General features: G+C 55.9%; 11 protein-coding genes across 11 annotated transcripts; 3 read left to right on the top strand and 8 right to left on the bottom strand.

Annotated features, from left to right (window-relative positions):
• Positions 1 to 283: 283 nt before the first annotated feature.
• Positions 284 to 1,860, bottom strand: BGZ61DRAFT_209520 (uncharacterized protein). The gene has a single exon (XM_046237997.1). It carries the CDS (start codon positions 1,440 to 1,442, stop codon positions 387 to 389), a length of 1,056 nt encoding a protein of 351 aa, XP_046105966.1. The 5' UTR covers positions 1,443 to 1,860; the 3' UTR covers positions 284 to 386.
• BGZ61DRAFT_530947 (origin recognition complex subunit 6-domain-containing protein) lies at positions 1,509 to 2,717 on the bottom strand (the record flags this gene model as incomplete). The annotated part of the gene is made up of 2 exons (XM_046253638.1): positions 1,509 to 2,481; positions 2,536 to 2,717. 2 exons carry the CDS (start codon positions 2,715 to 2,717, stop codon positions 1,509 to 1,511), a joined length of 1,155 nt encoding a protein of 384 aa, XP_046105965.1.
• Positions 2,718 to 3,073: 356 nt separating this feature from the next.
• Positions 3,074 to 4,272, top strand: BGZ61DRAFT_448808 (uncharacterized protein). Its single transcript, XM_046245519.1, has 2 exons — positions 3,074 to 3,570; positions 3,626 to 4,272. The coding sequence occupies exons 1-2, from the start codon at positions 3,462 to 3,464 to the stop codon at positions 4,108 to 4,110; spliced, it is 594 nt and encodes a 197-aa protein (XP_046105964.1). The 5' UTR covers positions 3,074 to 3,461; the 3' UTR covers positions 4,111 to 4,272.
• Positions 4,202 to 5,362, bottom strand: BGZ61DRAFT_349290 (S-adenosyl-L-methionine-dependent methyltransferase; the record flags this gene model as incomplete). The annotated part of the gene is made up of 1 exon (XM_046240134.1): positions 4,202 to 5,362. The coding sequence occupies one exon, from the start codon at positions 5,360 to 5,362 to the stop codon at positions 4,202 to 4,204; it is 1,161 nt and encodes a 386-aa protein (XP_046105963.1).
• Positions 5,363 to 5,499: 137 nt separating this feature from the next.
• BGZ61DRAFT_448805 (Metallo-dependent phosphatase-like protein) lies at positions 5,500 to 7,379 on the bottom strand. Its single transcript, XM_046245518.1, has 4 exons — positions 6,922 to 7,379; positions 6,421 to 6,865; positions 5,932 to 6,361; positions 5,500 to 5,879 (listed from the first exon to the last, which is right to left on the bottom strand). Exons 1-4 carry the CDS (start codon positions 7,070 to 7,072, stop codon positions 5,688 to 5,690), a joined length of 1,218 nt encoding a protein of 405 aa, XP_046105962.1. The 5' UTR covers positions 7,073 to 7,379; the 3' UTR covers positions 5,500 to 5,687.
• A 506-nt stretch (positions 7,380 to 7,885) lies between these two features.
• On the top strand, positions 7,886 to 9,947 carry BGZ61DRAFT_209490 (Smg-4/UPF3 family-domain-containing protein). The gene is made up of 2 exons (XM_046237996.1): positions 7,886 to 8,090; positions 8,146 to 9,947. Exons 1-2 carry the CDS (start codon positions 7,990 to 7,992, stop codon positions 9,692 to 9,694), a joined length of 1,650 nt encoding a protein of 549 aa, XP_046105961.1. The 5' UTR covers positions 7,886 to 7,989; the 3' UTR covers positions 9,695 to 9,947.
• A 252-nt stretch (positions 9,948 to 10,199) lies between these two features.
• BGZ61DRAFT_530942 (uncharacterized protein) lies at positions 10,200 to 11,443 on the bottom strand (the record flags this gene model as incomplete). The annotated part of the gene is made up of 3 exons (XM_046253637.1): positions 10,200 to 10,936; positions 11,002 to 11,181; positions 11,353 to 11,443. The coding sequence occupies 3 exons, from the start codon at positions 11,441 to 11,443 to the stop codon at positions 10,200 to 10,202; spliced, it is 1,008 nt and encodes a 335-aa protein (XP_046105960.1).
• A 1,146-nt stretch (positions 11,444 to 12,589) lies between these two features.
• On the bottom strand, positions 12,590 to 13,390 carry BGZ61DRAFT_348622 (uncharacterized protein; the record flags this gene model as incomplete). Its single annotated transcript, XM_046240075.1, has 1 exon — positions 12,590 to 13,390. One exon carries the CDS (start codon positions 13,388 to 13,390, stop codon positions 12,590 to 12,592), a length of 801 nt encoding a protein of 266 aa, XP_046105959.1.
• Positions 13,391 to 13,767: 377 nt separating this feature from the next.
• Positions 13,768 to 15,624, bottom strand: BGZ61DRAFT_209401 (uncharacterized protein). The gene has a single exon (XM_046237994.1). The coding sequence runs from the start codon at positions 15,233 to 15,235 to the stop codon at positions 13,850 to 13,852; it is 1,386 nt and encodes a 461-aa protein (XP_046105958.1). The 5' UTR covers positions 15,236 to 15,624; the 3' UTR covers positions 13,768 to 13,849.
• Positions 15,625 to 17,093, bottom strand: BGZ61DRAFT_209442 (uncharacterized protein). The gene has a single exon (XM_046237995.1). The coding sequence runs from the start codon at positions 16,857 to 16,859 to the stop codon at positions 16,014 to 16,016; it is 846 nt and encodes a 281-aa protein (XP_046105957.1). The 5' UTR covers positions 16,860 to 17,093; the 3' UTR covers positions 15,625 to 16,013.
• Positions 17,094 to 20,884: 3,791 nt separating this feature from the next.
• Positions 20,885 to 22,156, top strand: BGZ61DRAFT_348533 (triose-phosphate transporter family-domain-containing protein; the record flags this gene model as incomplete). Its single annotated transcript, XM_046240069.1, has 3 exons — positions 20,885 to 21,118; positions 21,240 to 21,638; positions 21,692 to 22,156. The coding sequence occupies 3 exons, from the start codon at positions 20,885 to 20,887 to the stop codon at positions 22,154 to 22,156; spliced, it is 1,098 nt and encodes a 365-aa protein (XP_046105956.1).
• Positions 22,157 to 22,560: the final 404 nt, after the last annotated feature.

Here is a 22,560-nt window from a genome sequence, read left to right as displayed (position 1 = left end):
TAGCACTCTGCAGCAGTCAACCGCGAATGCAGCCCTGGCGTCGACCTGCCAGAGAGTCGCAATGAAACCACCACGCCTAGTTTTTTCAGACCGGGATACTGGAGCCAACGCGTAACCTTCACGGTGGCTCCGACCCAGGAAAGGGACCAGGAGCTTGGAAGAAACGGCATTCTCCGCCATGGCAGCTGTCGTCGATTGTAGCCTCGAAAATGCTATATATGAGTCCTCTCCGGCGGCTCTAAACACAATCTCAGCATCGCCTCCATCGCCCTCTTTTCACCCTCGCTTCTTTCTTTCAATCTCAGGACCTGCAGTTGATCTGTGATCCGTCTTTTGTACAGCCTTTTCAATCTTTTCCCATACCGACCTCAAGTTTCAACATTCCTTCATCCGCAATGGCTGTTCTGTCCCTCCTTACTATGGCTTTGGCCATCTCTGCCCGCGCCATGGCTCAGCCCGTCGGTGCCCAGACTCCCAGCTTCGGTGGCAACGGCGCCCAGCACACTCCCGGTAACGGCGGCTTCGGTGGCCAGCACACTCCCGGTGCTGGCGGCGACTTTAGCGGCATGCCCACCGGCGTGCCCACTGGCACTCCCACCGGTGGCTTCGGCCAGGGTGGTCAGCAGACTCCCGGCTCCGGCTTCGACGCTGCTGCTATCGAGACTCCCGGCTCTGGCAGCGGTGACCTCCCCATGAGCATCCCTACCGCCATTGGTACTCCTGGTGGTTTCGGTGATCTCCCCTCCGGTATCCCGACCGGTATCCCGACCGGCCTCCCCAGCGGCATTTTCGGTGGCCTCTTCAGCAAGAGACAGCAGGGCGACGACGCTGAGCAGACCCCCGGTGCTGGCGGCGACTTCACCGGCGACTTCACCGGCAGCTTCGCCATGCCCACTGGCACCCCCACCGGCGGTTTCGGCCGCGGTGGCCACCACACTCCCGGTAACGGAGGCTTTGGCGGCCACCACACTCCTGGTGCTGGCGGCGACTTCAGTGGCATGCCCACTGGCACTCCCGGCGCTGGCTTCGGCGGTGCTGACGAGACTGACAGTGGCTTCAACGCTGCTGCCGTCGAGACTCCCGGCGGTGGTGACTTCACCGGCAGCTTCGTCATGCCCACTGGCACTCCCACTGGTGGATTCGGCGGCCAGGGCGGTCACCACACTCCCGGCGCTGGCGGTCACGGCGACCACACTCCCGGTGCTGGCGGCTTCGGTGGCGACTTCACTGGCAGCTTCACCCGACCCACTGGTACTCCCACTGGTGGCTTCGGTGGCCAGCAGACTCCTGGCGCTGGTGGCCGTGGCGGTGAGGGTGCTCCTTCTGGCATCTCTTCTTTCATCACCAAGGCCCGAGCCACCGCTTCTGGTGCTGCCCGCAAGTAAACGACTCTTGCATTGCTGTGATGACCCGCGCCACATCGATCTTGGCCTGGAAAACATGAGGGGGAAATGAGGGGAATGGTTGATACGTATATAATATGGCCGAGAAGCTGGTCTTTGGATCCTTCATTTTGTATCTAGTTCCATGGCGGCGGCGCCTGTCGCCGTCAATTGAACAATTTTGGCGAGCATCTCATCTTTCCAAACTCTGTGATCGGCGCGTTTCGTTTCGCTGAGGAAATCGTACTTGTCTTGAAACATCGTGTCTGCTCGTTTGATCTGCACCGTGGGCATCGCCTCCTCGTCAACCATGTCGATGTCATCAACCTGGCTGCGCTGAGTCAACTTGACCACGTCCGTAATACCCTGGTACCAATCACCGGTGAGCCAGCCGCGCTCGTTGACCTTGGCAACTGCGTCATCGAACTCGGTGGTTTTGGGCTTGCTCCAGCCATTCCACGCATCGTCGTCATCTAGGCCCAGAACGGTAACCTCTTTGCGAGCCCGAGTCAGCAAGGAAAGTATCTCCTTTCGTTGCGGAACGTAGCCATCACGATCAATCGCTTCACCGGATGCAAGGGCACGGATACGCATGGTTACGAAGAAGTAGATGGCCGCAAACAAAACCGTAGTGTTCTGAAGAGCCCATTCGTCGTCAGTCTTCCGTCCGCCAGGGGCAATTATCGCCTCCATGCCGGCGAGAATGGTGGGCGCAAGCTTCTTGTGATTGGTTTCTTGGCAGATGAACCGAGTAGCGGGTTGAATCCAGGGGTGAAATCCGTTTTCAGGCGCGGAATCGGTTGCTTTTCTGGCAGATTTCATCGGGGTCCCGTCGCCAGCCTTCGAGGGGGTTCGCCATTGCGCAAGGCTTCTCTCCTTGGTTGGCGTCGCGCGAGATGGTACTCGAGTTGCTGAGGCAGGCGAGGTCCCGAGGTCCCTCAATCTTCCGCTCGGCGTCCGAACACGACCTGAGGGAGTTCGGGGAGTGGATGCGGAGTTGGGGAGGATGTTGTCGAGATGAGCATACAGTCGCTTGTAGATGCGGGGAGGAATTGGTGGCCGTGGCTCGATTGGCGGCAGATCAAGGGTTATTTTCAGTCTGTTAGAGTTAGTCTTATGATCAATGGGCGAATTACATCGGCAATTGGAATACCTATCACAGGCGATGTTGGCGCAAGCGTACAGCCTCGCAATCTCTTCTTCGGCCTTCAGAGTGCTTGCACGATGGCGGGACTGTGCGAGGAGAGATCCGGCAAGCTGCAGTAGAGTCGGCGGAAGATCTTGAGTATACGTTGGCATCAATGAGAGCAACGCCTGATCAATTTGACGACTCATTTTGGCGGTTGTTGTCAAGAGGCGGTGATGTCAAGGATGGATTGTGGTCTGGGCTCAATGTCGCCGAGTAACTCTGGTACGCGACTGGGTGACGCGCAGCTTCGGGTGGTCCTACGCCAAGTCACGGGGTAGGCCCGCCAGCACTTACGACCTGCCAAACTGCGAATCCTAGCCGTGCCGAGAGACATGGGAACAAGCGACGTAATCTCTAAGACGAGACTGGGGAAAGAATATTTGTCTCGTCAATGATTTCGGTTCCGGCTTGGCAGATGTTGCTGCGCTTCGTTCCGCCAGATATCGCAGTTGCAAATGAATAGACAAGAAAACAATGGCATTGTTGGCGAACGTAAAAGTGTCTGATATCGGGACGAGATCGCCCGGTCTTCAGTTCCATTCCAGCGCCCTAGGCACAGAACTCAGCACCGCTCCAGCGCCTACCCCAGTGCCATCTCCCCCGAAGCGCGCTGGGGTTCAGTAGCTTAGCTCCCCGCTAAATTGGTGGCCCGCTCGTGCCGCCCCTGATAACCTCCACAGTAGCCATTACGACAGTGACCACGAACGGTTGAATCGACGTTGGATTGCTCCCAGTCCTCCAGTCCAGCCTCCTTCGACGATCTCTGAACCACGTCCTTCGGCCAGCCTCGATATTCTATCCACATCCACCTCCTGGTCGTGACCTCAATCCCACTCTTCAAGCCCCGCGATTCCGTCCTCTCCAGTCCGCAACACACACAAGCAGCAACAATGCGCCCAACGGTTCTTCTGAGCGCCGCCTGCGCCGGCTTGGTCGCAGCCCATTCGCAAGCTCCCATCGTCCCCGAAGGCGCTGACTGGATGACGAAGCATATGGCAGGTATGTACCACGCATTCCCTTGCTTGCGCCGACATCTCTAACATGACACGTACAGAGGAGCACCATATCGCGGGCTGGGACGCCAACTCCTTCTTCGCTCTTCACGATTACGATAGCAACGGCCGGTGGGAGGGTTCCGAGATACAGCGCACCTACGGTCTCATGGATGTGTCCAACAATGAAATGCTGCAGAGCCGAAAAGACGAGGTCCTCAAAATCTTGCTAGACCTCCTAGACAAGGACGGCGACTTCTCCGTTACCCTTGAGGAGTGGAACAACTTCATCGGCTCGGGCAAGACGCTGCCCGATCTGGGCACTGGCCCCGGCCACCACGGCGACGACGAGTACGAGTACGAGATCCACCACTGGGAGAAGTATCACGACGAGAACACCAAGCTCGAGGACCTGACGCATCCCGAGGACATTGAGCACTTCAAGAAGCATGAGCAGATGGAGGACGAGGAGGACCGCCTCGAGGCTTTGAACAAGATCCCCATCGTCGAAGCTAACATCCCCTCAAAGTTCCGACGATCATCTTAGGCTGGACATTGGATTTTCCTCCCGTGGTAGGATAGAGGCGCGGGTGGGGCGTATGATATCATGACGGATGATTTGTACATTGGTAATATTGCTATTGAGAGATAGAACCTGTAACATGAATGTCAAAGACACAATGCCAGACGCCTGGCGCAAACGTTTTGACCAACTCGATATGCTCGACCTTGACTGTTCGCACCTCCTTGTCGTCCCCCCAGCTCTCAAATCGGCTTTGGATCTCTTGCCGCCTCGCTTCCGTGTCGTTGACGCCCACGTTCTCGTGGAGGTGTAACCACGTCTCGGTTGACGGCGCGGACATCTCCCAGGTATGCTTCCAGGTTAGTTCACTTGTGGGCAGAAAGCCGCAGTTGATATGCCGAATCTCTCGAACCATGCCCTGTGCTTGCAGTGACTGTATCCTTCCTAGCGCGTCCTCGTTGCTCTCGAGGAACACGATAATCTGGTCTCCTCCGGCGAGAATCTCCTCGACTGGTAATTCCAACTCCTGGCCCTGGACGACTTTCACCGTCCACCGGTTAGCTATTGCGCCTCGTCGCAAGCCCTCGACGCTCCAAGGGTTAATCTCCCAGCACAGAACCCTCATTTCCAAGCGAGCGTAAGAAAAGACAAAGTAACCAATGCCCGCGTAGAGATCTACCGCCCACGGCTTCTCAGATAATCCTGAATCCGATGGACTCTCCATGTCGAGTAACCTTGCCTTCTCCTTGATGTTGCCACGACTAAACATGGTCCACCTCGGTGCCCAGGTCTGGAATATTCCATTCTGTTTCGTCGATACCCAGAGCGCTTTATCAAAGTCGCTCTTCGACAGTGTTTCCGTTGTAGCTTCAGCAGGGCCAAAGTCGCCGTATAGAATACGCAATCCACTTGGGCTCCTCAGTACGTTCTCGTCCTCCGCCCCATCCTTGTGCAGAGGGATGCCCTCGTTGGCCGCCAAGTGCGTTAACCTGCCCTTGGCTTGAGTCGACAGTTCCTTCAATATCAAGGACCATAGCTGGGCAGAGGAATCTCGGCCGACGCCACGTAAAGTAGTTGTCCAGGTCTCATTGGTGAAACTGCCAGATGGGAGCAACGCCATCGGCTCATAGATTGTGAAGCGCTTAGGGGCGCTGCTTAAGAGGTCATCTTTCCATTCTTTCTGATCCTCGTCTCCATCTGGTTGTGGTATTGAGGCGATCCAGGTCTGGATGGCAGTTTGGATTGGGTTGGCCTTCGGCTTCTTTGGCTTAGCCATTTTTTCGTGAGGGGTGAAAATTGCGTGGAGCAGAAATCGAGTCTAACTACCGCCGCTCAAAATATTATGACATCAAGGCATGGGCAGAGATGTCATGATTTCTCGGAGCATGTAGTCGCTGGTGAAGATGATGAGGCGAGTCATTTAACGCCGCATGGTTCCCAAGCCCGATCATTTGCCCCATTTTGCTCAAAAGTCAATTGTACTGTTTCTACCCAACCAGATTTCCCACTGAAGTTCACCTCAAGTCCATGGGTATCTTGACCCTATGCTATTCTACATGCAACACCGAATCATCCATCCGTTACGTGTATTTCATCCTTCATCACAAGAAGTAGTCACCAGGTCCCCTTCTGTTCGTGGGCACGTGTCTCTGGTCGTCGGGCACAGCCGAGAAGATACTAAACTTGGGGTTCAAGTCCTTGTCCACAGACATGATGGATGCGACGTTGCCGCAGCGATAACAGTAGTTGGGAGCCGACCAAACCGTCACAACAGAGTTCTCCGGGAAGTGATACTAGTTGTGGTTAGCACGAGTCGGCAATAAATATGTAGGAGAGTTGCCATACCTTGTATCCTTCGTTGACAAGTTGATGCGCTCGCGCAATCAGCTTCAGTCCGTTCACATGATTAAATTCCGTCGCCACCTTGTCACCGAACAGCCAACCGGCACCGCGAGGACTGATCGCCCAGGTTTCGACGTCTTCTGGGTCTGACCACACCAGGTCGCAGAAAGCGCCTTCGTGAGGAATCTCTTGAGCTCGCGCGACGACACGGATCTGGTCGATAGTCCTGATTTCAGGGCTCAGGCCTCCGTGGACACAGAGGATCTCACCATCAATGATGGCAGCAAGGACAAGGAAGTCAAAGACGTGACAGCAAGCCTTCCAGACTGACGCATTGCCGTATTTCTGCTGGCACTCCTCGTAGAACCCATAAACCTGGGTGATCTGTCGCGACTCATGGTTTCCACGGACAAGGACTATCCGATCGGGGTATCTGTACGATTGGTAAGCAACAAGCCAGATGAACATGACAGGCTTGCGGAGGGAGCTCACTTGGCCTTGAGGCACATGAGTAGTGTGAACGTCTCCAAGCTGAAGTATCCTCGGTCGACAAAGTCTCCCAGGAAAATGTATCGGGTCTCTGCACTTTGGCTCTGAGTTGCGGTTACACTAACGCCAGAGTCCAAGCGGTCAGCCATCGTAGCATCAGGATCATCCTCTGTCTCATCAGCCTCCGGCTCTTCTGCACCCTCGGCTGCGCTGCTGCTGGGTGCATCGCCACTAGACTTTATCTTCTTCCTCAACTTAGGGTTTGTGATCTCGGTGGGCGGTTCGATATCGTCAGAGGTGATGACGGTCGTTGCTGTCTTCGGGGCCTGCGCGTTCGTCTCGCCTGGCATGCCGCCAGACACTCGGAAGAGCTCGAGGAGGTCGTAGAACTGTCCGTGGATGTCGCCGCAAACAGTGACGGGGGTGCAGACTGGCTGAATGTTTGACTCTGGGAGGTCGGGTCAACGAGAGTCGCCTGTTAAGCCCCAGGGCAGCAAAGCTCACCTTCCATCAGGATCTCCTTAACCTTCTCGCACAGCTCCTTCATGGCTCTCTCGGGCAGATAGTGGCACTGCTTGGCCTCCTCAAGCCATTCATCGAGTCCGGCATTGGGCCCCAGGTTGGCGGGGCCCGGTCGAGGTACGTTCGTAGCCATGTTATGGCATACCCCGTCGCAGAGAGAAGTGAGAGGGTAGGCGGCGGGGGATATATGGATATATATCAGCCCGGCGATGCAAGGCGATGCGGTGGTACCTTGGCCCTTCGACTGGCCCTTGGAGCAACTCGGCGGAGCGAATGGGGGTGGGTCTTAGATAATGGAGGGGTGTGATCGTGAGACACCGGGAATTCCTCGGCGCCTATGACTGGCGCTGCGCGTCGGCGTCGCTTTGATGCTGCTTTGTAAGAATCTCTGGGTGCACAGCTCGCTCTTGGAGGTTGTCAAGAATCTCTTCCTGTCTTCACCTCTTCATCCGAGCTACTGAACTCGTCAGTGAGTGCCTTCTTTCGTGGGGTTTGGTTGCACGTGATAGCGATATCGTGTCTGGTTAATCGCATATTCGCCCAATCTGCCCCACTGGCGCTTGGCGGGGCATTCACAGCACAAGGTCGCGACTCATCAAGCCTTAAGGTCCCTGAGCATTTCAGTCCCTTTACAGGATCAACACCACCGTCGGGTACTGTTGCGGCATGCAAGATGTCAACACAGGCTCCGCAAGTCCTGTCTCGTCGGGCTAACGGGGTTCTCCCTGCGCCAGCGAGTCACGCCCACGAGTCTAGCAAAGTGAGAACTCCTGCGCAGCGCAAAACACAGGTCACTTTGATATCTGACCCAAACAAGGGCAAGGGCTCCCACGATAATCACGCGCCCAACAAACCAGGGAGAGGCAGAGGGTCTGGTGGAAAGTTTGGCGATGCGAGCAAGGTGCGAAATGAATCACCATCTGCAATCGAGGATTGTCCCGCCCACTAACGAGCCGGAAGAATGCGACTGAGGGCGATACCCCTAAGCCAGCCAAAACTAAGCCTCACAATGAGGGCGAGAAGCTCGTGATCCGGCGCCTTCCTCCCGGAATGACTCAAACGGAGTTTGTGTCCATTCTTGGAAGTGAATGGGATGTTGGCAAAGGGAGAGTCGACTGGTTCTCCTATGCGCCTGGGAAAATCTCCAACGAGTACGCCGCACATTCTCATGCAGAATCTCTCAATTCGCTAACATGGACTATCAAGTCCATCAAAGCCGTCTCGGCCTGGTCGCGCCTATCTCCATGTCGTGAGAAAAGATGACATCATGTCCCTAAGCGACTCTGTCCGGACCTCAACCTGGGAGGACGTCAAGGCCACCTTCAACAACCCATCTCTGATTGGGCCACCTGCAGTTGAGTTCGCCATCTACAAGAAGATTCCGAGCAACAAGAAGCGCACCGATGCGCGTCAGGGAACTATTGACCAGGACCCCGAGTTCATGGCATTCCTCGAGGATCTTGCCAACCCAGCGCCACCAAATCAGAACATTGATGCCGATGACGCGGATGATATCGCTAAAGCAGAGTCCAAGGTCACGACAACCCCATTGATTGAATATCTCAAGGAAAAGAAGGCCAACAAGGCCAAGGATTCTTCAGGCTCCAAGAATTCCAAGGGCGAATCCAGGGGAGGGAAGGGCAAAGGAGGTTCCAAAGACGAAGAGTCAGCCAAGAAGAGGAGCAAGGGTGAGAAGGCTGAGAAGGCTGAGAAACCAGACAAGGCTCCCAAGGAGACTGTCAAGATTCTCACCAAGAAGGCTGCTATCGAGCAGGCTGCGACCGCCGCCAAGAATGCGGCCAGTCAGATAAAGGACACTAGTGCCCAGGAGGTTCCTAAGAGTCGTCGAGCTGGTATCGCTGCGGCTGCCAGGATTCTCCAGCGGGACCTCGGCCTCAGTCCAGGCAGTGCTCATAGAAAGGCCCGGCAGGATGCTGCTAAAGCAGACACAGATACCAAGCCTACCCCTAACAAAGAGCCTGCTGTTCCAGCAACTATCGATCCACCAGCTTCACCCGCTAAGCCTGCTGATGCGCCTGCCCCAACTCCCAAGAACAGGGCTGCCAGCGCTTCTACGCCGAAGTCTCAATCGCAGGCATCAGGTCGCAGAACCCGAGGAGGCAAGAACCCTGAGAAGAACAGCAAGGCGACAGAGGGCGGGGCATCACAATCTTCAGGTGCGGCCAACCCACCCGTCGTTCTCCTCAAGAAGAAAGGCGTCGATGCTGAGTCCTCTCGACCATCAACACCGAATGCTGCACCGCAGGCCACAAGTCAGGCATCTGGTTCAAAGGCGGTATCAGCTACGCCAAGCGGCCCCAAAGGTGGTTCAACCAAGTCCGGGTCATCTCAGAAGAAGCCCGCCACTGTGACTCCCGATGCGACCCGTGGATTTGTCAAGCATGCCAACCCTTCTCAAGGTGTCACCGAGGCCCTTCTCAAGCAATCTCTCGAAATATTTGGTACTATCACGTTCGTGGAAATCGACAAGCGCAAGGGCTTCGCCTATGTGGACTTTTCCGAGCACGAAGGTCTGGTAAAAGCGGTGTCAGCCAGCCCCATCACTGTCGCTCAAGGCACTGTCCAGGTTCTGGAGCGCAAGGATAAGAAGCCCGTGACTGCGACTCCCGCATTGGCAGCCTCCGGAACGACGACGGCTCCAGAGAAGTCGTCCGGACGTGGCAGACGCGGACGAGGCGGAGGCGGCAAGGGGAATGCTGTGAACAGCAACCAAGCTGCGAGCAATGGCGGTTGAAAGGGGGAAAGGAGCAATAGGGGATTTTCTTTCTTCGAACATCTCAGAGCATCAGCGCATCAAGCAGAAGCAACATCTGCACGATTACGCCGTGGAGCGTTGACCCACCCCGAGCCGAATGCGGTCTCGCCATGGCCTCGGCCCAACATGAAGGAGCGCACACAAGACGAGGTAGCCAGCTAGTCTGTCGGACGTCGCGTTGCGAGAATTCAGCGGCAGTCAGCCATTTGCCGGCGACGCATGAGGAGGAGTCAGGCCAAGCGTCACAGTGGCGGGATCACAGCGTGAATCTTGAGGGGCCGACTCCAGATCTGTAGCGAGTTCGTGACGTCGAACCGTCCGCCTCGCATTTACGAGAGAGTTACATAGGGACTAGCATTCAAGTATCAATCTAGGAATGAAGAGACCCGGATATATGTCATTACGTTCCGTCGTCATTCTTGCAATCAACCCCGCGCAGTTCACACGTCCGACACTATTACCATCCCCCCCGAATTGATAAACGCTAGGTAATGTACGCACCACACGAGCTGCAGTTGCTAAATCGCGGGGAGTAACTCGTGGTATAGCCGCAGTTGCCACATCGATAACTGGTGTTTGAGTCGCCGGCTGCTGCACCCAGGCATGCGCATGCACACATAACCGCCAAGCATGCGGCAGCGAGCGAGATGATGCCAAAGACGATAAAGCCGACGAAGACACCCGCGATGGCAAGGAACTTTACCAGCACGCCTCCGGCGAGGGTATACATGCCTGGCCCCATGTGCTCGGGCGAGACCTGGGACTCGAAGGCCGCCCCGTCCGTCAACGAGGCATATTGGAGGAGCGAGTGCGGTCCGTTTTTAATGGCGTACATGGCCAGGATGGTCGCGGCGAGGAGCAGCAAGCCGTCGAAGAAGGTCCCGAGGTAGAGCAACCACAGCGGGATCCTGCGGGAGGACATGGTCGCCACAGTCGCGATGAGGATGGTCGCCGAGGTGAGGAGGGCGAGGATGGCCAGCGCCGCCGACGCCTTGGCGAAGGGGACGAATTTCTTGCGCTCGTCGTAAAGCTGGCCGAACTTGGCGCTGGACGAGCCGTCGATGCCGTAGGAGCGGATGGCGGAGGCCCAGGGGGCGATGGCAGCGGCGTAGTCGGCGCCGTCCTCACCGAGCTCGGCGATCAGCGAGTTTTCCACCATGCCGCCGAGGGAGAAGGTCGGCGGGAAGGCCGTCTTGCAGTGGTGGTTGGAATCGCAGAGTCCTGTGGGAGACGGCTCAGCCATGTGACGCCTCAGGGGAAGGGAGAGGGAGAGGGAGAGGACTAACCCGAGAGACCCCAGTACCAGGCGTCCGGCAGAGCGGCGTTGTCGAATGTTGCGGCGGGGCGGTTGGTTACTTTCTCGACGGCGGCGAGGAGGTCGGTCTTCTCAATCTTGTATAGAAAGATGGAGCTGGTTGTGTCGGAGAGGCATCCCAGGACGGCGATGAAGTTGACAATCAACCCGACTGTTGGGCACGACGTCAGTATAGTTTCGACTTGGCTTGTTTCCCATCACCCGGTCTCTGGATTCCATGTTCTTATTCTCCATATATTTTCCTCCCTCCACAACCCACGGGTCATGGTCTGGCTGTAAGATAACCAAGCTAAACACGACAGCAAGGAGACAGCAAACTTACGAAACACGGCGCAGAGCAGCCAGATCCTCCATCCTCGCGAGTTCTCCTCGACACCCCACATCTCCGCACATGACGAACGCTTGATGCTCATGGTTGATAGTCGGTCCTCGTATTGGTGCTGGCTTAGACGTGAGTTCCGCCTAGGAAACGGAACGGGCCCCAGGGGAGATCTATATACGAACCAACAAACCTGCAGTCTGCCCAGCTGCAGGTAGCGGGGACTGCGAACCCAGGGCACAAGGCCCATATGGGAAAAAGCAGCAATTTCCTCCATGCAGATGGGCGCGACCATCCCGCAACAGCCAGCAGGTAAAACGGCGCCAGCGCGGGTGCAGTCACACCAGAAGGCGCCGGGACGAGTACCCGTCACGCCTAAAAGGCACACCCGAGCGATGGACGGGCAACATCCTGGTCGCAGCTCGTTCAGCTCGACCCTAGATGCGCGCAGATGCGACCATCTGCGACCCTAGCCGACGCCGCCATTGGTGCGAGCGGCAGACTTTGGTGATGAGCGACGGGGCGTCGAAGCCACGGGACGTGAGGTTGCAGCCCTTAGGCGACGACGGAGGCGGTATTGCACCTGTTCCATCCCGATGTAGACTATATGTGTGATATCTATGGTGTGGCATGACTATTATTAGGCTCTCGACTTAAACTCCGAGATTGGGTTGGTCCGTCATCCCAGCCTTGTTTCCTGGCTGTAATCGGGTAATCAGGGTCGATATGTTCTCACACACATGTCACAGGAGTCTGATATTCGCATAGACATTTGGTATAAATCCCATCGTTATTTCTATTTTATTTGCCTATTACACTTACAGACAAAGACGCATGCCAAGCTCAAACATGTCCAATCACATCAAACAGACCTGCGAGTTAAAATACAGTGGCTGTGGCTTGCCAGGGACATGTTTCACTTTGCCGCAGAGGCGCAAGCCATGAGCTGCGAACAACGGGAGGACCTGCATGAGGAAATGACAAAATGTTCCGCTCGAAATTATCTAAAAAGGAAAAAACAAAGTACAGCTGGCTATCCTGCCCTAGCTAATTGGGAAATGATTCCCTTCGGGTGCTGATCCCGATACAAAAATAATCACAAGTCTATATCCCTAAGGTATCCCGAGTGTGTATATCCATCCCTTTGGTGCGTCCCACCTATTTTTAAAAGCCAAACACCCAAGCGCCGGTTGAATTCCATTCCATCCCATATTCATCCATCCATCAAATCTTTCCCTGCCTATGCGAGTACACTCAATCCCATCATAACAACGTACACCATCACCCCAAGGCTGAATCCCACCACAATCGCCTCGCGCTGTGCGAGGACCCTCATCATCCACGCTCTTGCATCTCCCACCCACAACTTCTCACCGACTCCGCGTCGTGCCGCCTTGAGCCCCGGGAGGCCATCCATGCTTGTGACATTCGTCTCGTTGTGGTACTGTTGTACCGTGTTGTCCTCAACTCTCTTCTTGACCCATGCGTCCAGGGTCGGTCGCTCCTCAAACACCGCCAGTTCGTCAACCTTTCCGTCCACACCTTCCTGAAGTATTTCCTCCACCGGTTTCTCCGAAGACTCGTCGGAAGAGTAAATTCCCTTCTTGACTCGAGGCACACCGAAGCCACAGCTCGTCTGCACTTCGAAGACATTGGCCACTACCACAGCTCTAGCACCATCAAATGCGGCTCGCTTGCCCTTCGCAATCTGGCGGACCAGATCTGGAAAAGCGGGCTCGTCCCACTCAATGATTTTAGATTGACAGAAGAACCTCACAATCCGAGGTGCAGGTCCAAAGCTCATGAACATCAGACAGAGGCGCCCATTGTCGTATGAGTGCGCAATAGTCTCGCACCCAGAGCCGGTGCGGTCGATGTAAGCACACTGGTTCGGCCCCAGGATAGCAAAGTGCGAGTCCGCCAGTCCCTTGGGGGACACATTGATGTGGGACCCGAGGGTTGGCGCCGACCCGGTGAAGAAGACGGGTTGGCGCTGCACCCACTGGGCGAGATCATCAGAGATAGTCGGATACAGCTTCATCGTGTGCAGTGTAGTCAATCCAGACGAGATGGGTGTGACTAAGGGTAACGCTGTCGTTGAGAGGCGCAAGCAGGATATATGCAGGTTGGAGAGGCTGGAATGCTGGTGTCCAGGCGACGATGCGAGGTTTGAATCATCGTCCGAAATTCGGAATGCGTTCATGAGGCGGGGAAATGACGGCAGAGATGGACCGGGGTCCATTTTGCCGGAAGCCCCACTGAGACTCATGAAGCCGAGATAAGGTGAAGAGAGCCCGAGTGGGCCCGCGACGGAGCCCAACCCGATGTTCGTCATGGTTCTACCATGGCGGGTCGTGATGAGAATGATCCGGTCATCATCTGGATGGTGAAATGGATCGCGAAAAACAAGTACAATGTCCTCAAAGAGGCCAAACGCACAGCCGAGATTGCTCAACAATCATTCGGATTGCGAAAATGCAGGTCGGTGAGGTGAAGCAAGTTAATTGGCGATGGGGTACGGGTGGTAAGCACCATCCTCGTACATCTCATCATCAAAGGCACTGCTATCGCTGCTGAAATGTCCGGAAGTGGCGACATTGGGTGTACGAGGCACGTTAGAGTATGCGCCCTTGTGGGATTGTGCAGGAGCGGGAGCCTGCATGCGTCCTGTTGGCACATGCGTGTAAGCCTCAATGTCACGAACCGGGGGGTACGTCGGATACCAACCTGAAGGTCCCCATCCTTCAATGAAGCTGGCGGGACCACGAGTCCCGTTGGAGGGTCTCTCGTCGAACCGCTTCGACAAGCGCTCCTTATCAGCCTTGGCGTCGGACTTTTCCTTGTCACCACGGTTGCGGGGACGGTCTTCACGCTCGCGGTGTCGCTCATCACGGTCACGGTCACGATGGCGGTCCTCACGGGGCTCACGGGGCTCACGAGGCTCACGAGGCTCACGAGGCTCACGAGGCTCCTTCTTACTAGAGGATGAGGTGGCCGACTTGCTCGACGACTTGCTCGAAGTCTTGCTCGACGCCTTGCTAGAGGGGCGCGACGAGGATGTCTTGGTACGCTCCGGGATGGGACGTTCCGGGATGGCGACGGTCATAGGGGGAGTGGTCATAGGGCTGGTCATGGCAGATGGAGGGGCCTGGCCGTTGAGGGCGTCGAAGCGCATGGTGAGGTTCTCATGCTTGGCCCTGAGGCCAATGAGGCGATGCTCAAAGTCAAGGCGCTCAAATTCAAGGCGCTCTTTCTCGGAAGTGAGGCGCTGGTTGTCAGCGGCGAGGCGGCGGGATTCATCCTTGAGGTCATGGGTCTCCTCCTTAAGGTCACGGTTGTCGTCCTTAAGGGTGCGGTTGTCCTCCTTGAATGCGCGAATCTCGTCCTTGAAAGTGCGACTCTCTTCCTTGGTAGTCCGGCTTTCCTCCTTGACGGTGCGGTTCTCCTCCTTCAAAGCAACGTTCTCTTCCTTCAGTGTGCGGATTTCCTCCTTAGCGTTGCGGGTCTCCTCCTTAAGGGTGCGGTTCTCTTCCTTGAGGGTGCGGGTATCCTCCTTGAGGACTTCCGCCTCAGAGCGGGTGCCCTCAAGCTGGGCCTTGAGCTCGCGGTAGGAGACGACGTTGTCATTGAGTTTGCGGTTGGCAGCATCAAGGGCGGCCTTGAGTTTGTCCTTGTCGGCGCTGATCTTGTTGAGTGCAGCGTTGGCCTTGTTCAAGTCATCGAGGAGCTTGGAGTCGTAGCCATATTCATAGTCGAACTCGTCAACTTCGTGGGCCCTATCAGCGGAAGAATGCGGGACAAGCCGGCCGTAGGATGAGCTAGAGTGGCCGGCGGTGCTTGTCCTCTTGCTGCCGGAGGCGACAGAGGACCTCTGGTGCAGCGGCATGGCAACAAGCTGCGAACGGTTGCCCGCACGAAAGTATGCGACGATGTTGTGTTTACTGGTGATTCGGTGTTTTCCCAAGACTGTGATGCAGAGCTGCCCAACGACGGCGTGGTCTGGCAGAAGTGAGGCGGCGCGGACGAATTGCGAGGGGCGGTTGGGCAGGCCTCAAGGAGGGGTGGGAGCGGGAGTGACGCGAGCCAAAGATTGCCAGTGGTAGGGCGACAAGCGCAGATGGGGGCAACAAGTATATAAGGAGTAAAGGGCTCTTCGCGCAGCAGTGCGGCAGTGACTCAGACTTGGGGACAGGTAAGAGTTTTCTCAGTCCGGGACGAGCACACAAAAGGGAGAATAAGGTAAAATTCCCGGGGGTGTGCGTGAGCGCCGGGAAATGAGGTCGGGCTGCAAGGGAAAAAAATAAAGTGATCGGGTTGATATTTTATCAACTCGGGTGTGGGAGGGAGAAAAAAAATCCTGGCTGGAATGGGGGGAGGGGCCGGAATGCGAAAGCAAGGGCAGAAAAGGCGGGCGACACCGACTCTTTACTGACCGCGGGCCGACGGACTGACTGACACTGACTGACGGACTGACTGACAGACTGCTGCCTCGCACATAACAACGAAACGCCTTGCGCATAGGACAAAGGGGGGGGATTCTCTCTTTTACCTGTTTCTGAGCGACAGAGGTGTGTGTGCGTGTGCGCATCCTTGCCGTGCTATGGGAGTTTTTTTTGGCTGGCGAACAGCGGCATGACGAGGAGGGAGTCATCGACTGGTATCAGTTACCGCCTCCCGGCACGACCCACGGCGCAGAGGCAGCAACGCCATGATGGGTGACCCTGGACTAACGCTTCTGACCCATGGCCTGGCCCGCGGAAGCCCCCTGGGTGGACCATCTTTGGCCCATCGCTGGCCCGAGGGAGTGGACATTTGACATTTGGCTGCTGCAGAATGGGTCCCGGTGAGTGACGGACGAGGTATGGGGTACCTCGATTGGAGGGAGCTGGCAAATGGAAACTGGGTCGCACGCACACAAACCCGGCGGTGCGGCGTCGCAAAGTCGAAAAAAGGCGTTGCGACGTCAACACCAATGCCCAAAGAAAGACCGCTGCCCAATCCCACGCCTCCGCCTCCTCCGCGCCTCTGTGTCTCCTCCCCCCCTCCGAGCGGGAAGGAGAGGATCCATTGGCTGCGTCCGGGGCAGTGCAGCCCGCGAGGCAGAAGAAGAGGATGCAAAATGTACGACTTTGGCAGAGATGGAGGGCGGGATCCAGGCAGCGAGTGGTCTTGGCCCCCAAAATCGTCAACAGGAACTGTGACTGTGTGCACGCGCGCCGTCTTGCCTTGCCGACGAAGAACAAATCGAAACCCGTCGACGAAAGGGGTGGTTCGCCATGACCATTCTGGTCCGCAAGCTTCCGACAGAAACGGGAGGGAGGGTCGGCGCGTTTCCACGCCCGTCGGCTCGGGTCCAAGCCATGCCACGCCGTGTCGTAGCCCAGCGCATTGTTCTGCCATGCCAGGTTATGCCCTTGGCCGCATTCCAGCTTCCCACAAGGCCGGGGAACCTTGGGGGGCGGCCCGTGGTAGCCTGCCGGCTGGCGGCCTGGGGAAAGCGCTCGAAGCATCCTGTCTCCTGTCAGTCTGCGACTAGCAAGGGACACGCCCAAATGTCAGCGAGTGACTCATTCGCTGACAGAAATGTATTTGCGTGCTGAACAACGCAACGCAACACGACTGCGGTGCTGCGGTGTCTTCATTGTCGTGGTCGTCGTCGATGACAAACTCCTCGGCACATGGATGGTTTGGTCGGGGGGGCGCAACTCCCGTCGTGCGTGACCGGGCTCTTTGCAGGGGAGAGGCAACCCCCCTTGTTCGACTGCCTTCTCTGCGTCCGGGACTGGCCGATCGAGCGGCGCATGTTGTCGTTGTTGCCTCCCACAACCACGCGCCGCCGGAACAGCAGATGGGAGGATGTCGTTTCGCGTGGAGAGTGAAGAAGCTCTAGCGGGATCGTTGGACTAACGCGGGGGGCTAACGTTTCCCTCCCGGTGTAGTAATTACGTAGCGGCACCGTCCGGGTTTGAGATTGGAGATGGGTAGGGCTGATGTGGAGATCCCGGTCTCCCGTCCACCGTCCCCGTCCGGCCAGGACGAGCCGCTCGCCGCCGGAACACACCAAGGTGGATGGAAGATTGGAAGGTGGGTGAGGTGTGTTTGCAGGTGGCCCGGACCCCTCCAGCCCGTCCTAGACTGTCCCAAACCGGCCTCTCTCCCGTCCATCCATCCCCTCAATCCCTCCACCCTCCATCCTCCATTCCTTGTCCTGCATTCCCGCTCTTCAGGGACTGGCCGGCAGGTTGGGCGATGATGTCGAGCATGGATACTAAGACCAAGAAGCGGCCTCCGGCCCGATCCCGATGTATGTACCACGCGTTTCTGCAGATGATTGATTGAATGCAGGTTTGTAGAGGCAAACAGCCTGTCGGGTTTGATAGCTGAGGGGAATAAAAAACCTGTACGACCAATCTCAACTCCCACCTGCTTCGTGTGTCTGTCACGTGATGGAGGTGCGTGTTTTTTTTGGTGTGTTTTTGGCCGGCCGCCTGACATTGCACGTGCGGAGGCCCGTCCCAAAGCAGTCCTTAATCCCTAGCAATTACGGCCCTTCATCTTCCGACCTCAATGCAAGACCGTGAGCTATATCATGGGTTGATTGTACTAACACGTGCCAGGCAAGTTAAGGGGCGCAGTTTGTTACAATAGCTGTGGTTACAAATCTTGCGGAATCTGGCTCCTTCGGTGCCAACCGATAAGGTGTGTATGTTGTCAGAGGGCATAGCTATTTTAGATCTACAGTATGAACACAAATACCTGAAGATTTTGGCTTGACATGGATTTTTCTCGTTTAGCATGTTCGTATTGCTGATGCCCTGAGAGTGGACCTAAGATCTCACCGATGAAATCGTGAAACAAGCGAAGGCTGACTTGATGATGACAGGCAGACTGGCAGGGAATCCCAGGGGCAGCCGATCCCTTACATCAGTATTTCAATGTGCGACTCTGCCAGCCAAAAATCGACTAATCCACCCTCATGAAGTCATGATAAGGTAAACCTAGCATCAGAGACACCGAGTCAAGATGAAAAGGAAGAAAAAGCGACCAAGGTTTTCTCGTTATGTCGCACAAGTCAATTACTCATCTGGCACGCACCCTATGCGGAAACCGACCTTGGTCCCAATCGATGAAGTTAGATAGAGAACGTGAGGGAATCGGCATCAGTGCCTCGTCATACGCAGACGTTCTCTGCCCGATTATCAGCTAGACGTGGTCAGAAACCTTGCCGCTGTCACAGCCTGCCACTGGCTACACGGGACTGTAGTCAGGGGCAGAGGCAGCGGAGATCCGCGTCAATAGGAACCAGGAGTCGGGCCCTCGTTAGCACGACAAGGGCGTGCTAATCTGCAATGTAATCGCCCGCCAAATTTGGGCAGTTTTATGAGATTTTGCAATGTGTCCCTGCTCCGTCATCACTTCCCTAGTAGCCGGGAGATGCGGTTTGACGTAAAGAATTGAAGTGCGCATCCTCGGCCGGGACTGTTCTGATGCATGCACTGTCTGTGGGTGAAAGAAGGCTCTGCATGAAACGTATGAACGGCACTGCATCGTGAGGGTGAAAAAGAAAGGAGGCGGAATCGAGCACGTAGTAGAAACGCGACACCTGTCAAACTGAACAGCTGAGATAAGGCTGGAAGGTCACGGGGCAGGAGTGAATTACCCTGCCCTAGATCGCCTTAGCAGCACAGTACGGATATCATGCATCATGTACCCTGAGATGAGAGGCGGATCGTGCATGGAATTCACCTCAATCCAGTAGACGACAAATGACCAGGGGCCGCGTCCAGTTGAGGCGGGATGAAATTGGGATTGGCCACCTGTACATACGAGCTTTGGGCTGAGTCCTCCTGGCCACTTATTTCCCTTCTCATCCAAGCCTATCCGCATCCGCGGAGTGCCTCTGTCGGGTCTTTGTCAATCGGATCGCCCCAATTAGTGGCACTTGCAACCTAAAGTGCAACACTATTTGGCATCTTCCGCGTATCGGTCGGTATACGTAAGACATGGTGCTTGCAGAAAAATGTTTGGAAACAAAAACACTCTTTCACGCGTGACCACCAGCAGAAGGAAGAGTTAAACTATATATTCGCTCAAACCAATACAGCTCACCCACCATGGCTGATCCCCGAGGCTGCTGGTGCTGACAGGCAATTTTGCGTTTTGCAGTCCAGCGCTCCCTTAAACCCTGAGTCGGCGCGCCCCCATTCCCCGAAGAGACCAGCGGCGAAGGACTGCGAGGAGATTCATTAATTGGGAAGATGATTGAGGATATCTGATTGGTCCTACGGCCACCTCTCTGGCTTGGCTGGGACTTTAGTGGGACGCAGGAGGCAGAGGAGACCCACGTAACGATCCTCCAACCCCTTTTTCCCCGACTAGATATGTACGTACCATGCTAGCCATGCTCGAGTCTGGGGCGATTCTGCATCCCTCGGCGCTGTGGAGGAGCAAAAGGAGCCAAAGGAGTCGATAACCTGCGAATAGTTCGCCCAAAATGGAGAAGTCTGCCCCTTCGTTGATTGAGGCGCAAATGGCACTGTACAACCATGTACCACAACTCGGCCGTTCGGCACCACTCAGCTGGGCACACAAGCGATTCAGTGCAAAAGGAATCGAGAGTCGACGCCGGGTTGGGAAACGGGTACGTACTACACGGTGGAATGTGCCACAGTGGTTTTTGCCTTTGGCTGGTTGGGATACCGGGAGATTCCAGGTCATTCCCAACATCGCCGCTGCGACCTACCACGTCGAGTATCCAAGTTGGCACTGAACCGAGAAGCGCTAGCTGGCCAATCCATAATTAATTACCTACCGTAATGATACTAGATGGTATCCGCACTGGGCTTAACAGCGTGGTTCCTTGGTTGGGACCTGGGAGCATCCCTTTTTTTCCCTTCCTGCAGGGCTGCGCTAAGGTACTTAGGTATGTACACAGTGCACATTAGCGCAAGATGGTTCCCAAAGTCCCGGCGCCGCTGACAGTGTACCTAGTGCCGTCAGCCGCTGTCTTTTTCCGCGTAACGCTTGGTCACCCTCACTCTCCGCGCGTTCACCACGTTCCTCCTTTCTTCCCCCTCCTTTTCTTCCTTCCCTCCCTCTTCGCTCGCATCTTGCTCTTCAAGATCTGTATCGATACCGTTTGTTGGTGTCTCAGTCTGTTCCTGTGCCTCGCGTCTGCCCAGACAGTGTGCGTGCGTGTGCAATTCGCTTGGCCCAATCATTCGCTTCCTGACACTCCCTTGTCTCCTGGCCCTTTTTTCTCGACCTGTCCCGCGTCTCGACTTCTACTTTCCACTTTCCATCTCCCACCTTCACCCACCTTCACCTTCACCACCCCTGATCAACCATCCGGCCGTCGTATCCCTAATCCATCCGCTCCGGGTACGCGACATCACCGCACACCTCCAATCGACAGCACTCGTTTAGTCCTCGCCAGATTATGCTTCTCGTCCGACTACGATAAACGAAGAAACGATCCCATCTCGCCACCGTACAAGCACATCAATCACCCCAACCACCGCTCAAAACCATCGCCATGTCCCGCAACTCAGAGGAGCCTGTCCCACTCCTCACCCCAGAGGAGAGGGAGCTCGAGAGCAAGGGCGAGAATGCCGATATTGAGAACGATGCCGGTCGCGCCGAGCCCCCCAAGAATGACAACCTCGACCACGAGTACTCCGTCGCCAGCACCGTCAAGTTCGCCTGGCTCGGCACCTACTTCTTCTTCTCACTACTCTTGACTCTCTACAACAAGCTTGTCCTTGGCATGGTAAGTCGAATCCCTCTTCCGGGCTCATCCGGGCGCCCTTCCCCTCCGTCTCAACCAAACTCTATGGTATTCGATCGGATACGATCCTGAAACCAATGCTAACGTCACGCCTGCGCCTCAGTTCCACTTCCCTTGGCTGCTAACTTTCCTGCACGCCTCTTTCGCCAGTCTTGGCACCTACGCCATGATGCATATGGGTTACTTCAAGCTGTCTCGGTTAGGACGCCGCGAAAACCTCGCCCTCGTTGCTTTCAGTGCGCTCTTCACTGCCAATATCGCCGTCTCCAACCTGTCGCTGGCGATGGTCTCCGTCCCCTTCTACCAGACCATGCGCATGCTCTGCCCGATCTTCACCATCCTGATCTACCGCGTCTGGTACGGCCGCACCTACAGCACCATGACCTACCTCTCTCTCCTCCCTCTCATCATCGGTGCTGCTATGACCACCCTCGGCGAGATGACCTTCTCTGATGCCGGTTTCCTCCTCACCATCCTCGGTGTCATTCTGGCTGCCCTCAAGGTATGATAGCTTCCCCACATTTTTCGACTCCTAATCCCTAACCTGACCTGCAGACTGTCGTCACCAACCGATTCATGACCGGATCCCTCGCTCTCCCCCCTGTCGAGTTTCTCATGCGCATGTCCCCTCTCGCTGCCCTCCAAGCTCTTGCTTGCGCCACTGCGACAGGCGAGGTTGGTGGCTTCCACAAGCTCATCACCTCTGGCGAGATTTCTCTCCCTCCCGCCTTCGCCTCCCTGTTCGGCAACGGTTTCCTCGCTCTTCTCCTCAACATCTCGTCATTCAACACCAACAAGCTGGCCGGTGCCCTCACCATGACCATTTGCGGTAACCTCAAGCAATGCCTTACAGTCGCTCTTGGCATCGTTCTCTTCGATGTGACCGTCGATATGCTCAACGGTGCCGGTATGGGTGTCACTATGCTTGGTGCCGCCATCTATAGCAAGGCTGAGCTTGACAACAAGGCCAAAAAGGCAAAGGAAGCCGCCTACAAGCCCGTCAACCAAAACACCCGGTAATGGCGGTGCACAATTCGGACAAATATTCCTTTCTTCTAATAATCAACACCTTATAGATGAGACGGAGAGGGAACAGACGAGGGGAATCGCCTCTTTAGGCGTCTCGCTTCTAGGATCTCGTTGAAGGTTGTCACGGATCTTTAGTATAGCACGTTCACCACTGTTGTATCTATCATATTACGATCCCCACAAGAAGCGCGGCAAGGCGAAGGGGGATCAAGGGGGTTTCTTGTCATGATTATGGGCTATGGCTTTCGGAAAGAGGCGGGCTCAGGTTCCGCCCGGTTTTCTTTATTACAACCCAATTGTTTAACTTTTTTTTGGATAGGGTATGCATTTTAAAATACAATAGATGTAACTTCAATCAGCTTCCCAGCAAGTCTTTCTCCATGATGGGACACTTG

Source organism: Ilyonectria robusta, assembly GCF_021365365.1.
Source record: "Ilyonectria robusta strain PMI_751 chromosome Unknown BGZ61scaffold_7, whole genome shotgun sequence".
In the NCBI taxonomy this organism is placed as follows: domain Eukaryota; kingdom Fungi; phylum Ascomycota; class Sordariomycetes; order Hypocreales; family Nectriaceae; genus Ilyonectria; species Ilyonectria robusta.
Note: the sequence above shows the minus strand (reverse complement) of the source record. Positions and strands in the feature narration are given on the sequence as shown.

What these genes read in the sequence shown, in the direction of transcription:
- BGZ61DRAFT_209520 (XM_046237997.1), bottom strand. Translation starts at nt 1,442, where the DNA reads ATGTTTTCCAGGCCAAGATCGATGTGGCGCGGGTCATCACAGCAATGC.
- BGZ61DRAFT_448808 (XM_046245519.1), top strand. Translation starts at nt 3,462, where the DNA reads ATGCGCCCAACGGTTCTTCTGAGCGCCGCCTGCGCCGGCTTGGTCGCA. An exon ending in GATGACGAAGCATATGGCAG is followed by an intron (nt 3,571 to 3,625) that starts GTATGTACCACG and finishes TGACACGTACAG; the next exon opens with AGGAGCACCATATCGCGGGC.
- BGZ61DRAFT_448805 (XM_046245518.1), bottom strand. Translation starts at nt 7,072, where the DNA reads ATGGCTACGAACGTACCTCGACCGGGCCCCGCCAACCTGGGGCCCAAT. An exon ending in TAAGGAGATCCTGATGGAAG is followed by an intron (nt 6,866 to 6,921) that starts GTGAGCTTTGCT and finishes CCGACCTCCCAG; the next exon opens with AGTCAAACATTCAGCCAGTC. An exon ending in TTGTCAACGAAGGATACAAG is followed by an intron (nt 5,880 to 5,931) that starts GTATGGCAACTC and finishes AACCACAACTAG; the next exon opens with TATCACTTCCCGGAGAACTC.
- BGZ61DRAFT_209490 (XM_046237996.1), top strand. Translation starts at nt 7,990, where the DNA reads ATGACTCAAACGGAGTTTGTGTCCATTCTTGGAAGTGAATGGGATGTT. An exon ending in CCTGGGAAAATCTCCAACGA is followed by an intron (nt 8,091 to 8,145) that starts GTACGCCGCACA and finishes TGGACTATCAAG; the next exon opens with TCCATCAAAGCCGTCTCGGC.
- BGZ61DRAFT_209401 (XM_046237994.1), bottom strand. Translation starts at nt 15,235, where the DNA reads ATGCCGCTGCACCAGAGGTCCTCTGTCGCCTCCGGCAGCAAGAGGACA.
- BGZ61DRAFT_209442 (XM_046237995.1), bottom strand. Translation starts at nt 16,859, where the DNA reads ATGCTTCGAGCGCTTTCCCCAGGCCGCCAGCCGGCAGGCTACCACGGG.